Source organism: Piliocolobus tephrosceles, chromosome 21, assembly GCF_002776525.5.
Source record: "Piliocolobus tephrosceles isolate RC106 chromosome 21, ASM277652v3, whole genome shotgun sequence".
In the NCBI taxonomy this organism is placed as follows: domain Eukaryota; kingdom Metazoa; phylum Chordata; class Mammalia; order Primates; family Cercopithecidae; genus Piliocolobus; species Piliocolobus tephrosceles.
Window position 1 is genome coordinate 16756134 of NC_045454.1, and position 15100 is coordinate 16771233.

General features: G+C 58.6%; 1 protein-coding gene across 4 annotated transcripts; it reads right to left on the reverse strand.

Annotated features, from left to right (window-relative positions):
- Window positions 1-758: 758 nt before the first annotated feature.
- EGLN2 (egl-9 family hypoxia inducible factor 2) lies at window positions 759-14075 on the reverse strand. Of its 4 annotated transcripts, XR_002735124.2 has the most exons (8): window positions 13961-14075; window positions 11817-12884; window positions 6571-6690; window positions 5966-6102; window positions 5689-5756; window positions 5017-5422; window positions 2313-2998; window positions 759-2205 (listed from the first exon to the last, which is right to left on the reverse strand). XR_002735124.2 is itself a non-coding variant. In XM_023229162.2 (6 exons), the coding sequence occupies exons 2-6, from the start codon at window positions 12651-12653 to the stop codon at window positions 5367-5369; spliced, it is 1218 nt and encodes a 405-aa protein (XP_023084930.1). In that variant the 5' UTR covers window positions 12654-12884; window positions 13961-14075; the 3' UTR covers window positions 4796-5366. The 4 variants fall into 4 exon arrangements, 2 of the variants coding, with proteins under 2 accessions (XP_023084930.1, XP_023084931.1); XR_002735125.2 differs by lacking the exon at window positions 2313-2998; XM_023229162.2 differs by lacking the exons at window positions 759-2205; window positions 2313-2998 and having other exon boundaries at window positions 4796-5422.
- Between the last annotated feature and the right edge of the window lie 1025 nt (window positions 14076-15100).

Below are 15100 nucleotides of genomic sequence, written 5' to 3' on the forward strand. Positions count from 1 at the left end.
AGAAACCAGACTCTGAGAGAGAAAGAAAAGAGGGAAGGGGAGGGGAGGGGAGGGGAGGGGGGAAGGGGGAGAGCAAGTGAGACTGAGATGAAACAGAGATACACAAGAGAGACCCTCCCAAAGACAATGCCAGTCCTAGGCTCTGCACAGTCCCCCCACCTCCCCAGGTCGGGGCCCTGTGCCAGGCACTCGGAGGAAGGCTGGATTTGGCCAAGCAGGGACAGGCAGGAGGGTGGACCACATTCCTGAACAGTCTGTTCCAAATACAGCCCCAACCTCACCGCTCCCACCACCCCAGCCCCGGCCCATCCAGGCCTGAGTCTGCCCCCTCTTGGGGAACAAGCGTAGCACACAGGGTCCCAAGAACAATGGAAGTGACAAGGGCTCAGGTGTCAGCTCCTAGGAATCACAGGTACAGAGCACAGGAGTGTCAGGGGTGTCTTTAGAAGTGTATTTGAGCCAGGCGCAGTGGCCTGTAATCCCGACACTTCAGGAGGCCGAGGCAGGCAGATCACCTGAGGTCAGGAGTTTGAGATCTGCCTGGCCAACATGGTGAAACTCCGTCTCTACTAAAAATACAAAAATTAGCCGGGCCTGGTGGTGCGTGTCTGTAATCCCAAGTACTCAGGAGGCTCAGGCAGGAGAATCTTGAACCTGGGAGGTGGAGGTTGCAGTGAGTCAAGATTGCACCGCTGCACTCCAGCCTGGGCAACAAGAGTGAAACTGTAAGAAAAAAAAAAAAACAGAAGAAGAAGAAATGTATTTGAGAGTCAGCGTGTATTTAGGAATCAGAGGTCCAGGGTACAGCATTCAGGGGGCCCAGAGATTGAGGAATACACACCTGCAGGCCAAGTAAATTGGACTCAAAGGTGCTAGGGACTCGGGAGGCTGCACCCGTTGGCCAGGTGTGTTGACAGGAAAATGCTGGTGCACAAAAGTTGCTAAGTAGGGCAGGCTGAGGCAGGCACACACACAAAAAAAAGCCAGGGGGAGCCAGGGCACAGTTCCACTAGGGCTGGGGGCGCGGTGGAGATGTCTGGTTGGGGAATCCACGGAATGAGCAGCCCAGAGACGCCCACTCCTCCCACGTCGGGTCTCCGCCCCTCCTCCACCCAAGACCCTTTGGAAATCAAATAGAGGTCCAGGCGTGGAGAACTGCAGGCATGATGATCACGGGTATTGCAGCGCTGCTGTTGTGGCTTCTGGTGCTGGCGCTGGCGCGGTAGGGGTAGGGTGGGTGCCGCGCTCAGAGGCAGGGGTCCCTACCTCCCCGGCCCAGGCCACTCCCCTTGCTGGGGAACTTGCAGCTGCAGTCCGGAGGCATGGACCACGCACTCCATTCCCTACAGGAATGGGGGAACGGAAGTTTGGATCCGTGGAGGTGGGGCTGGGGACTAGAACTCCTCCTGAAGGAAGACAGCTAAGGGCTTGTACTCTAAGACCCTGAGGAAGGACAGGAAGGATGAGTGCTCCGGGCTCCTGAGTTCTAGGAAAGGAGACTAGGGAGAGTGGAGAGCTTGGGGTCGGGACACTGGGTGGTAAGGAAAGAGCCCAGAGCAGGAAATCAGGTTGTGGAAAGACGGGAGCAGAGGGTCTGTTCCCCTGATTCAAGGTGGGGAGGCTGAGTACTGAGGGCCCAGGAGCCCGACTCTGAGGGTGCAGGAGGCTGGGAAGCTGGACTTCTAGGTCCCAAGGGAAGAAGGAAGTGGGGGCCTGGACTCCTGGATCTCAGGGAGGAAGGAGCTGGGGATCTGAACTCCTGGGCCTGAGGAATGAGGGCCCGAGACGAGGACTCCTGGGTCTGAAGGAAGAGAGAGCTGGGGGCGAGGGCTCCGATGAGAAACCCGATGGGCACCAGCTGAGCACCGGCTCCCTGTAGCTCTCCGGGGCCCGGTGTCCACAGTGCAGCTGGGCCCGCGCCCTGCAGTGGTGCTGTGCGGCTACGCAGCGCTGCGGGACGCGTTAGTGCTACAGGCGGATGCCTTCTCCGGCCGCGGGTCCATGGCAGTCTTCGAACGCTTCACACGCGGAAACGGTGAGGCCCGGGCGCTGGCCGTGCCGGCCTGCACACCTCAGGCTGGGCCCGTAAACGGTAGAGGCGGGCAAATGGGGGCGGGGCCTAATAGAGACTCCAGCTAATGAGATGCAAACGGCCGAGAGAGGGCGCGGCGGCGCCAAAGCGTAAGGTTCGAATCGAGGTTCATCCTGCAGCCAAGAGGAGAGAAGAGCCTAAGAGTCAAAGCCCGAGAGCCAGCCTAGGTCAGAGATCGAGCCCAGCAAACGCGGGGCCAATGTGTGGATAGGGCACTTACAGGTCTGGTAAAGAAGCAAAGCGCAGGAATTCGGCCGCAGGAGTCGGAGGCCCCGAAAGGGATGTAGCCAGTGACCTGGCGATTCCTGGATGGGGCGTGGCCAACTCCCGGGCCCGCCTCCTTTCCTGTCCCTACCACAGGAATCTTGTTTTCTAACGGGCCGCGCTGGTGGACACTGCGCAATTTTGCAGTTCGAGCGCCGAAGGAGTTGGGGTCAGGTACACGGACCATCCAGGCGCACGTCCTGGAGGAGACGGCTTGTCTGCTAGACGAAATGCAAGCCACCATTGGTGCGGCCTGGCCGGGAGGGCAGAAGGGCCTGGTGTGGGAGTGGCCCTTGGACTGCCAAGATGAGGCCACGGGAAGGTACTTGGGTGGAAGGAAGCCAGTAAGCCCATGGGGCTGGCTGGGGGCAGGACCACGCATTATGACTACCGTCCTGTTCCTACCCCCAGGAGCCCCGTTTGACCCCGTGCGACTACTGGATAATGCTGTATCCAATGTTATCTGTTCTTGTCTTCGGGAACCGCTATGGCTACGGGGGACCCGGAGTTCCTGAGGCTCCTGAACCTCTTCAGTGACAACTTCCGCATCATGAGCTCCAGATGGGGCGAGGTGAGAGGGCCGGCCACAGTCTCTCCCTTGTGCGTCCAGCCTTAGGCCAAATCCCGAGTACACAGACCTACCTACAGTGGATCATTAGAATGGGACAGTTAGATTCTTGGAAGAGTTCTAGAACCTCCAGTATCAATGTACTGGTCCAATCTCCCTGAAGGGAAACTAAGACCTAGTGGCCTTGTCTAGGGCCCTTGTTGAGACCCTCTCTCCAGATGTACATTTGCCCGTCCCTCATGGCCTGGCTCCCAGGCCGGCACCGCCGAATCTTCCGAAACTTTTCGGAGCTGTGGGTCTTCATCTCTGAGCAAATCCAACCACACTAGCAGATGCGGCAGCCGGCGGAGCCCCACGATTTCATCCATGAGCCCCACGATTTCATCCATTGCTTGACCAGATGGGTAAGACGTGGTTCCCAGCTCCCTAAACTCTATCCATGCCTCCCACCAACAGGTGCCTGGCACACGGCAGCACGTCTCCTCTGCCCACAGTAACAGCAGGACCCAGAGAGCCACTTCCAGGAGGAGACGTCGGTAATGATGACGCACCTTTTATTTCGTGGCACCGAAACGAGCACCACCCTGTGCTATGGGCTCCTCATTCTGCTTAAGTACCCAGAGGTGGCAGGTCTGCGAGCTGGAGAGACCCAGAATGGGAGGCTGCGGTCTGGGGATGGCTAGAGGGTCCTGGAAGTGCGCAGCTCACAGCCTACCCCAAGGCCAGACAACCACGAACGACTGCCCTACACCAACACAGTGCTGCTCCAGATCCGGCGCTTCATCAGCGTGGTGCCACTGGGGATACCACGCTCACCCTCGACACCCACTTGCACAGCCACTGTCTGCCCAAAGGTGCCCACTGAGTTTGGGAATCCTGTGCGGGGTCCGGGTGCATGAGGTGTATTCCGAGATCAGCCAGAATCGGCGGGTGGGCACTGTGCAGACTGAAGCACAATCAGTTACTCCTGGAGCAGGATGGCAGGCCCGCCTTCCCTTCGGTTTTTGTTGTTGTTGATTTTATTTTATTTTTTGAGACAGGCTCGCCTTGTCGCTCAGGCTGGAGTGCAATGGCATGATCTCGGCTCACTGCAGCCTCTGCCTCCTGGATTCAAGCAATTCTCCTGCCTTAGCCTCCTGAATACCTGGTATTACAGGCACCCGCCACCACGCCTGGCTAATTTTTGTATTTTTAGTAGAGACAGGTTTCACTGTGTTGGCCAGGCTGGTCTCAAACTTCTTGACCTCAAGTGATCCATGCTCCTCGGCCTCCCAGAGTACTGGGATACAGGCATGAGCTACCTGCCCGGCCTATTCCCTTAGGCTTTTAAAAAGGTGCCCGTGCTCACAAGCCCACAGGTAACCCGAGTTGCATGTGCCCCCAGGGCACCTTTGTGATTCCCCTGCTTGTGACTGCACACTGACCCCACTCAATTCAAAGACCCAGATTGCTTCAACCCTACCAACTTCCTGGACAAGGGCAAGTTCCAGGGCAATGACCCTTTCATGCCCTTTGCCTAGGTGGGGGCAGGGGAGGAAGGGGACCAGCCTGGACCGGCTCTGGGGTGCATGGTGCTCACTATGCACCCGTGTACCTGGGAAAGCAGACGTGCCTGGGCGCAGGCCTGGCCCAGTCGAAGATCTTCCTATTCCTTACAGCCACCCTACAGAGGTTCTGCCTGCTCCCTGTGGTAAACCTTGGCACCATCAACCTCACCTGCAGTGCAGTGGCCTGCGCAGTGTCCCCCCAGCCTTCCAGCTCCAGCTAGTGGCCTGCTAAGGTCAGGTTCCACTATAGTGGGCTCACTGGCCCTCAAACCTCCATATCCTCCTTGGTCAATAAAGGCCCTAAATTTCAGATGGAGTCAGATGTGTGCAACTCTGAGGTAAACTTTTATTTCTTGGCTGACGGGACTTCCACACCCATGCTCCTCCTGGCACCTGTTACTCTGCCCAAGCAGTGGCAGCCCAGTCCAAAAGGTGCCTGCCATGGCCAAAGGGGTTGGGGAGTCACTTCACATTCCAGGCTGGAGGAGTGAGAGGGTTTGGGGGTACTCCTCCCACCCCATTGCCAGCAAGAGGCCATGACTCACCTCAGCCCCAAGTCCTGCATCCTGGTGGGAAGTGACAATGCCTCCTCCCAGCTCTCCACACCTAATGGGGTCATGACCAGACAGGGTAGGACCCAGGCCCCCAGCTTCAGTTGGTAACGGTTGCCTCCAAGGCTGCCCCCTGTCCAGGTCACAACCCCAGCCCCCATCATAGGGCAGCAAAGGTCTCTTCTCCTCCTTGGTCCTCAGCAACAGACAGAGCCCTCCACGCCAGGCAGGACAGAGGCAAGGTCAGAAGCAGCAGCGGCGGCAGGGAAGGAGCAGCCAATACAGGCCCAGGGCTCTCCTGAAGTCAGGGCAAGCTGTCTGCCATGCGGCTCTGGGACTGGCCACTAGGTGGGCGTAGGCGGCTGTGATACAGGTACTTGGACACCTTTCTGTCCTGATGCTGGGGGTGAGAGGGGACAGGAGACAGTGAGTCATCAGGAGAGGGACAAAAAAAGCCAAGGGAAACCTGGGGAAATCGGGAGAGGACCAGGAAGAAATGGGGCTCCTGTTTGGGGTACCAGGAGAGTGGACTGTCTAAGGAAGGTAGGCAGAGATGAAGAAAAATGAGTGGTGGGATTTAACAAGAGGCTGATGAGGGGGATGGGGTGGCGTGAGGCCCAACAGGGCCCACGGAATAGGAAGGACTGGAGGGAGGGAAGCAGGTACCTAGCTGATACTTGTCTTTGGCTGCTGCCCGCTCCTTGGCATCAAAATACCAGACAGTGATGGCGTACCTGGGGACCAGGATGGTTGGACATCAGTTTTCTGCAATTCCAGCTACCATATCCATACATGCTAGGAGGCCATCCTTTCAAGCCACCCGGTTCTGCTCCCACCTAGGCCCCCTCTCAGTACTTAGTCGCTCCCTAGTCACTCTGAGGCTCTGACAGGACATTGTCACAGGGGGAGCACCTAGGTGCATCCCCAGAAGTACAGGTCATACCTGGTTGCATAGGCTGGCTTCACCTCGTGGGGGTTCCGCCGGTCAGACCAGAAAATGAGCAACCGGTCAAAGAGTGGTTCGATGTTGGCTACCACCGGCCGGCCCTCAGGGAAGATCTGCAGCAGGCCGCCATGCACCTGGGGGCAGGCCAGAGGATGAGGTTGGCCGGCCCAGCCAGGAGCAGCTGCCTCCCATGGCACCCGGGAGCCCACTAGGGGGCGCAGCATCCGCCCGCATCACTCCCTCCCACCCCTCAGGCTCTCAAAATGAATGACAACCCAGAGTCTGCATTACCATGGAGATGGGCAGGAAGCTACTAAAGACAGGAAAAGGGGGAAAGTGTTCATTACAAGGCCGGGTGGGGCTGGGCAGACAGCACCATTCCCGGAAAGAGGGGAGTTCCCATCACACAGCCAGATAGAGAGGAGGAGGTGCCATTTCCCAGGAAGAGCCAGCAGATTGCACCGCTGGCTGTATGCTGAGAAGAGGAACAGCAGAATGCCAGAATCTGGGCTGAGAGTGGAAAATGGAGTGGATGCACGCCCCATCTACCCCGGCCCCAGCCCTAGCCCTGACCCCAGCCCCACCCTCGCCCTCACCCCTACCTTAACGTCCCAGTTCTGATTCAGGTAATAGATACAGGTGATGCAGCGCCCATCGCCGTGGGGATTGTCAACGTGCCTTACATACCCGAGCCCGTTGCCTGGGTAACACGCCACCATGGCCTGGCAGGGATGGAGGGAGGTAGGTTTACTGGGGCTAGGCAGGCACATCTTAGAGAAGCAGCCATGAATTACCTATTTTCCCACCCCTCCTTGCCCTGTTTTCCTTGGGTCAAGGATTCCAAGTGCCTGCCCCAAAAGACTTTCTCCATTTTCAGCCAAAATCCCATCTCCAAGTCCATCAGAAACCTCAGCTCCTGGGCCTCAAGAGCCCACTCCCTCCCACACACATACCTGGGGCCTGGCACCCAGCTAGGGCTCAATTAGTAACAGACGGTTTGATTTGTTTCAAGATATCCCAAATGCTACCTCAGCTGTTTCAGTAGAATAATATCAATTTAAACATTTTCAGGTGTGCAAGGAGGTGGCCTCACAGCCCTAGACCAGGAATTCTTACCCTTGGCTGTGGAGTGGAACCCCCTGGGGAGCTCTGAGGTTCTGATGTACCTGGTCTAAGGAAGGGCCTGAAATTGGTAAAGGTTCCCAGGTAATTCTACCATGCAGCAATGTAAGAACTGCTGCCCTGGATTACAAAGAATCCCCACTATATTATCTGTCCCATAGACATCCGAACAGGAGCCAAAACCTACAGTCTGAATAGAAAGTGAGAGCTAATTCCAACTCCAAGGATAATTTGCTGGACAACCCTAGCCAGCCAGATCCATCACCTGAATGGGCCTCAAATGCCTGAGGTGTACAACAGGGGTAATAAACACCTGCTCTGTTTACAGCAGTAGCAATTAACCCCTCTGAGAACATAATTTGGGAGGTTCTGGACCCCCATCCCCCGGAGACCTAACAGGACTCATTCCAGGGCTTGGTTTCTCTGTCTACAGGGTTCTTTCCTCTGACAGTTGCCACTCCCCTGATCCAGCCCTACCATGCTGCAGCCAGGGCCCCGGGATGTTTGTCCTCAGGGAGCTGGCAGAAAGGTGGCTGAGAGGTAAAGGAAATGGCCCAGTCACCTCTGCAGACCCAATTCCCTGGTTCAAGTCTCAGTGCTGCCACACGAGCTGTGGCATCAGGCAGGTGACTTCCTGGTCTCAGGTTCCTCATCCATGGATCCAATGGAGCTGACGGCAATTTCACAGGTTGTTGTGGAACAAGTGAACAAGATAACAAGTGTCTGGGAAGACAGCCAGCACAGTGCCTGCCACATGGAGCACTGGAGCACAGGCTGAAACGCCATTTAAAAATTTAAAAAGGTCCCTGTCTCACCTGCTGCCCAAAGTCACTGCAGTAGCAGACAAAAAGGGGAGGACTGGCACAAAGACCCTTCAGCTTCTCCCCAGCCTGGACCGTCTGTCTTGACCTCTCCGCCCTGGTACAACTCTGCTGGCGTCTGCTCCCCACAAATGCTCAGCTACACCTATGGGCCCAGCCCAGCAAGACAGCCCCAAGATAAACATTCATGATCAAACATCAGTGGCTGCTGCCACAACAGGATGCTTGCCAAGCACGTACGCCACAGCAGGCTGGGCTGCTTCAATCCTCACTCTCCCCAGGATGCCTCCCAACACATTATCCCAGGGCTAACCCTCTGCGGTGGATGTTAAGCTGCTCTGCATTAACCATGTGCACCCTCATCCACCAGACCTTGCCCTGGAAAGAGAGGGCTGCCACCATCTACGGCCACCTAGCAGTGGGAAGCTGACAACCTTCTCCCTGGCAGCACCAGAGTACAATTAGTGAGAAGGCCCCCAGGAAAAACCCTACACCTCAAGATTCAGGAAGGGGCACCTTCTCTGCACTGCTCACTCCCTGTAGACGGGTCGACACTCTGAGCAACCACCTCACTGGGAGAAGAATTTGGCCATGGCCCTGGAGGCTTGGAATCAGTGACTTACTGACTAGAGATGGGCAAGGTCTCCCCAGTTAGGAATTCAATCAGAGATTACACTGATGATGCACGTGGATGGGTGGCAGGGAAGGGGTCCGGTGCTGTACCCTCTTCTCACCACAATTCATCCCCACACAGCAGCCAGAGCCCCTCTTCTCCAGGTCTTCGCTGCATCCCAAGAAAATACGAATTCCCAGCCACAGCCTCAAAGGCCCCCAACCTCATGTGCCACTCCCATCACTCCACTCCATGCCTCAACAGGCTGAGCTCATCACCACCACAAGGCCTCTGCACTGGCCTGGGACACTCTCCCTTCTGACCCTCCTTGTTATTCAGGATTCAGAGGCCAAGGGTCACCTTGAGTACTCCAGCTGATTGTCCTCCTAGCAACATGGCATCAGCACAGGCACCTGTTTACCTAGTACTGGCCTGGAAGGCAGCCACAGCGAAGCCCCTGGGGCCACGTCAGTCTCCCCAGTGCCCAGTGCAGTACCTGCTGAGCGCACTGCTCTGGGCCTCCTCTGCACCCCAGCCCTGCTGTGTTCCCTCCTGTCCTGTACATTCTCACACAGCACCTCCCACCAAGCACACAGGACTCATGCAGAAACAGGAACCTGCTCTTTAGGGACCCACCCTTCCCCCACATATACACACCTTGGGGGTGAAAGCATCCTCTGGCCCTGAGGAAAGTATCTACTTCCTGCCCTCACAGGGGAAGGCCTCAGGAAACTTGCTCTCAACCCCTCCCACCTAGGGGAGGGGCAGGTGGGACCAGGGCCAGGAGACTTAAAGGCTATTGGTGACCATGTGCCTGCCAAGAGACCCAACACCACTACACACACCCCCCAGTCAGAATCCTGTGACTGTCCCACCTCCAAGCTGCTCTTCAAGGAGTAAACCAAGCAAGGTGGACCCTCCCTGGGGTCCCCTCTGGTGGCCCTTGCTGCCAGTGGGAGTCGACTCTCTCCCAACTACAGGTCAACCGAGCACCTGTCCCCAGTCAAGGAGTTGGGGGAAGGTAGAACACAGGAGCTCCACTCAGAATGACTAAGAAGCAGATTCCCACTGGCAGGTGATCCATGTCCCCACGGCAGCTGCCGCGGCCCACCTCAGCACCCCACAGCCTTACCCCGGAGTCCAGCAGAGTCCAGATGGCGCCCTCTAAAAGCAGGAAAGCCTGGAGTTGTTTCTCACTGGGGAGGGGACGGCTCCTCCCCTATGTTCCCAGTCCAGCCTGGCCTATCCTTACCTCCCTAGGACAATTAGGGTCACCTAGGGCTAAAAAGGTCCAAACACTTCCCCTCTCCAATCCTCGCCGGGGCCCTGTCCCCAACCACCTGGAAGGTGGGCACCAGAGGCACCAAAAGACAAGAGATCCGGCCTGGCGCAGTGGCTCACGTCTGTAATCCCAGCGCTTTGGGAGGCCGAGGCAGGAGGATCACGGAGGTCAGGAGATCGAGAGATCAAGACCATCCTGGCTACCACGGTGAAACCCCGTCTCTACTAAAAATACAAAAAATTAGCCGGGCGAGGTGGCGGGCGCCTGTAGTCCCAGCTACTCAGGAGGCTGAGGCAGGAGAATGGCGTGAACCCGGGAGGCGGAGCTTGCAGTGAGACAAGATCAGCCTGGACAACAGAGCAAGACTCTGCCTTCAAAAAAAAAAAAAAAAAAAGGACAAGAGATCTTCTCCTTCTACTCTCCCCACCCCATACTGCCACAGACTCGCTGGGGATGTAACCTGGTTTTCCTATTCCGTGGATCAGCAAATTGAGGCTCAGAGCAGTGTCCCATCTGGGCCACTCAGCCCTTCTGGTCTCCCCCTGACGAGGACAACAGCCAACCTGGTGTGAAGATACTGAGTCAGGGAGGACACTGATCCTGCCCGCACGGAGCCAAGCCCAGGGAGGGGCCGGCTCTGGCTTAGCTATCAAGTAACGGGAGGGAGAGGGAAGTAGAACAAGTTCCAGCTGGGGTGGGGAGGAAACAGGCCTTGGCCCCGGGGGAGCCCTGGACCCTGAGCCAGCTCCAGCCTGAGAGGAAAGCCACACAGAGGCAGAACCCAAGATGGGATCTGCAGGAGGAGGCAGGGGACATCAGGAGCTCAGCCTCACGCCTGCAGGGCACAACATAGCCCGTGCCATCGGCCAGCCTGGCATTGCTGTGTTGAGCAGTGGGCACTCCCCACAGAGCCCTGTCCAAAGGACACCAAGCCCTGTACTCAAGGCCAGGCCCCCACACCACCTATGAAGACGGTGATCCTGTCAGCATGCCGGAAGGGCCCTGTGGACCACTGTCCTGTGCTGGGCTCCTGACCCCAGGTTCCTGAACAGGCAGCTGGAGGCCCTGAGGCCTTGACAACTGCCTGGAAACTCCGAGCAAATGAGTATTTGTTTTAAGAGAGGATCTGTGGCCTCTGTCAGATTCTCAAAAAGACCCAGACTCCAAAATACAATTAAGAACTACTGTTCTAAAGCAAAAAGAAAAAGGTACTAAGAACAAACACATAAAGGCAGAGGGAAGAGACAAACATGGGTTGGGAGGAAGTGACACACAGGACAGGCGGAATGGACGGCAGGGACTGGGACGGGGAAGGGTGGAAGACATGGGGATGAGAGGTCCACCTGGGTCAGCAGGCAGCGACCCAGTACCAGCCCCAGGAGACTGTCCTTGATGCAGATGCCACAGTAGGGACTCAGGGCACAATGCAGCCCAGGGCCAGGCACTGGGCCTAGCGGGCAGCACCCCTTTCCTTCCCTCAGACCAGGGCTCACTCATCACAACCACCCCCCCCCTTCTGCTTCTCCTGCCTGGGAGACAGGATGGATGAACCAGAGACATGGGCCAGCAAACAGGGATGGATAACAGGAGCACAGGGAAGGATGCGGACAGGGGCAGACAGCAACAGAGGACAGACAAGTGAACTGTGTGCCTGTCTACATCACCGCGCTTGGTCTGGGGCCCCAAACAGACACCAGGAGGCCATGAACCCCACCGAGGCCCATGCTGTGAATGTCAGCAACTCTCATGAGTTTCTTCAAGAGGGTTCCTGGCAAAGTCAAGAACCACTGTGGCTCCAGGACAAACTCCCAGCTTACAGGTGCACACATTAAGGCCCACAGGGAGGACAAAGACCCCCCGAGGCCCCACAAGTGAGCAACCCACTCCACTGACCTGCCTAAACCCAGAAGCCCCCCAGAAGCCTGTCTCCAAACCCACTGTGCTCAGAGCACTGAATGCCAAACCGGGGTGCTGCAAAGCCCCTCCAAAGAGGCCCCCACCTAGCCTTACCTTGGTGCGCCCGTTGATGACATAGCTGCCCAGCCGCCCTGCGCAGTGGCGGATGACGGCGTCCACGTGGGCCATGAGGGCACCAATGCTTCGGCAGCCTGGTTCATGGCCTTCCACCCAGGCAATCTGGTCCCCACGGATGCTGCGCGGCGGGATCGCCCGCTGGCTCACTAGCTGCCCGTCTCGCAGGCGCCCACCCCGTTTGAGGGCCTCCACCTCGGCCAGCACGTGGCCGCCCAGTGCTGCCCCCAGGAAGCTGTCCTTGACGCAGATGCCATAGTACCGCATGCAGGGCACGATATAGTCCAGGGCCAGGCGCTCAGGTGCAGAGGGCAGCGCCTCCTCCATCAGCCCAGCACTGGCCTCACCACTGCCACTGCTGCAGCCGCAGCTCATGCCACCCTCCCGCTCTGCCTCCTGGTTCTCTTGCCTGGCCCAGGGCCGCTTGCTGGGTGAAGGGGCATCCCCACCATCCTCGGCCCATTTCCGTTTGGGGGCCTCAGGCCGGGCGCCCTGGGCTGCCAGTCGCTGGCACCCCTTGGTGACCAATGCTGCAGCGCCTTCACTCTGCAGCGGCCGCAGCTCACCACCATCCTGCCCGCCAAAACCGTCCCGAAGGGGGCTGGCAGTGGTAGAGGTGGCTGTGGCTCTGGGAGTCCCACTCCCCGCCGAGGCCTCACTAGGCACTCCTGGACAGTGGTAGGAGGGGAGCAGGGGACAGGGCAGGTAACTCTCCACCCCCATCCTGGCCCGGCCAGGCTCTAAGGGCTCTGACGAAGACCCTGGTAACTGAGGGAGAGCCTGACTTAGGGGCTGCGGCTGGCACGGGCTGTCCATGGCAGCAGTGTCTTCATCCCCCGGGCATGGAGGGCACCGCCCGGGCCCATGGTGCCACCCTCCTCCGCCTCCTCCTCTGCCTCTTGATGCAGCTGGGGGCCACCAGGCCTGGCGTGGGGCAGGGTGAGGCAGGGCAGACAGCAAGAGCTCTTCTGGTGCCCTGGGGGTTGCTTGCTGGTCCCCAAGTCCTCTGCAGTCCCTAAGGGCTTGGGAAGGGACCCTTCAGGGTGGCTAGAAAAAGGAAAAAGAAAAGGGATGTGAGAAGGAGCTAGACACAAGCAGGCTGGGGAAAGAGGGGATGGTATGGGCAGGAGTGGGGAAGACGACCAGGACAGACTTGACTACAGAGGTCCCCCAAAACCTGCGGCCAAGTCGGGGAGAAGACCCTGAGAATCTGGAGGTGTGAGAGTCCGCTGACAGATAAGGGACAGTGATAGGGAAAGGCTGGAGGCCAGAGGCTGGGTAGATGACCCTAAGACAGAGGACTGTGGTGCGGGTTGTGGGACGCGGTAACCAAAGACAGAGAAAGGAGGGCTGGAGTAGAAAAGGGTGGTGTGGAGGGGTGGGAAGGAGGGAGTTTGGAAAATAGGAGGGATGTGCCTCGGCGTTTCAAAGAGAGACAGAGAAATGTGGGGGATTCTGAGAGAATCAAGAGTTAGGGGCTGGGGGGTCAAAACACAGAGGAAACTGGGGAGTCCAAAGACAAAGAGAACGAGGGGCCTAGAGACAGAAAAACAGACCGGAGGGAAGCTGGGAGGGAGGGCCCGGGACGGAGCGGGGCGGTGGGGTCGACCCGAGCCCGACGGGAGGAAGCCGGCCGGGGGCGGACACACGCCCAGACGGAAGGGAGGTCCCGAGACTGACCGAAGGGAGGGGCCCTCGGGGAGAGGGTCCGCGGCGGCAGAGGGAAGGACGGAGGAGGGTGCACGCACCCGGAGACAGGACGAGAGAAAAAGGCACCCTCCTCTAGGGCACCCCCACGCCCCCAACCCTGGGCGGGCCCTGAGGCCACTTCGGAGTGCAGTAGCGACTGGGACAGGGCCTAGGGGCCGCTCGGACCCCCTCTCCTCCCCCTCCCCTCGGCCTCCGCCCGGCGCGCGCTCCCCGCCCCCACCCCAACCCCCCCAACCGCCGGCACCCAACGTCCCCGGCGCGCATCCCCTCCCCCGCGCCGCACCTACATCCCCCTTACCGGGGTCGCCCCGGCAGGCCACGGCGGGCGCCCCCACACCCCGTCCTGTTCGCGTCGGCGCCCCGGCTCCGACTCAGTCTCCTCCCGCTCCCTTCTCGCCCCACGACCTCCTCACCGAGCTTTTTCCTCCGGCCCCGGCGCCGCCGTTTGTGCCAGCCGCCCTGCGCCGCACAGCGCGCCATACCCCGCCCCCACCGCGCGCGACGCCCCGCCCCGCCACGCCCGTTGGGCACGTGACCGCGCCCCCGCGGAGGCAACGGCGCCTGCGCAGACCTGAGCCGCGCTGGGCGAGGAAGTTCGGGACAACCCCCCAGCCAAGGAGAAAGGAAACAGGGCCGCCGACACGAGGTTTATTTGCATCATCCTCCGCCCCGCCCCCTTTGCACGGGTGGGGGATCGCAGTGTGAGGGGCCGGGTCTGGAAGGGGGCGTTTCCTGCATGTTGGAATCAAGTGGCGTTGGCGGGGCGGAGCACGCAAAGGATGTGATTTACATGGACAGGCCCACCCCGCGTTCCCCCCCAGCGCGGGCACCGGGTTCGGCAGCGCGGTGCGCGTGACTTCATTTACAGGGTCAGCTCCTCCTCCTCCTCGCAGCCCAGGAACGGGGGAGAGAGATGGAGAAATGGCTGCGCAGTTAGTTGGGAAATGTATGTAAATTCGCACGTCAGTAAGTAATTTACATAAGTATCTTTTATAACGGAGGAGAAAAAGTGCGGGATGCCCTTGAGAAAAGGGAACACGGACTAGAAGGGATGTTGTGCCAATGTGTATTTTCAAGACCCACTCCCCCCTGCCCCCTCGGGACAATCGTGGGAATCAGAATAAAGAACCAGGGAAAGTCTGGGCAACAGAGTGAGACCTTATCTTTACACAAAATTAAAAAATGAAACAAAAAAAAATCCACGGAACGCTACAGAGTTGGGAACATTTTGGGGGACTAAGGAGATAAGGTCATTTTGAATGCCCCGCCCCCTCCACCGTAGCGCTGGAGAGCTGGGACTCAAGGCTCCCGCGGGGTCGGTAAGGCGGTCGCGGAGGTGGGAGGGCGACGAGCAACTGGGAGTGTCTTCAGGGGGCTGCACCAGTCCCCAGCAGGCCACCTGAGGGCGTAGGGCGGTTCGCGTGAGCACAAGGACATGCACACTGGTATCTACACATGCGTGAGGATTGCACAAAAACCCGCAGTCCTCAGGGCACACACAGGGTTCATGGCCACACAAGGGTGTTTCTTGTTTAGTTTTGTTTTTGAGACGG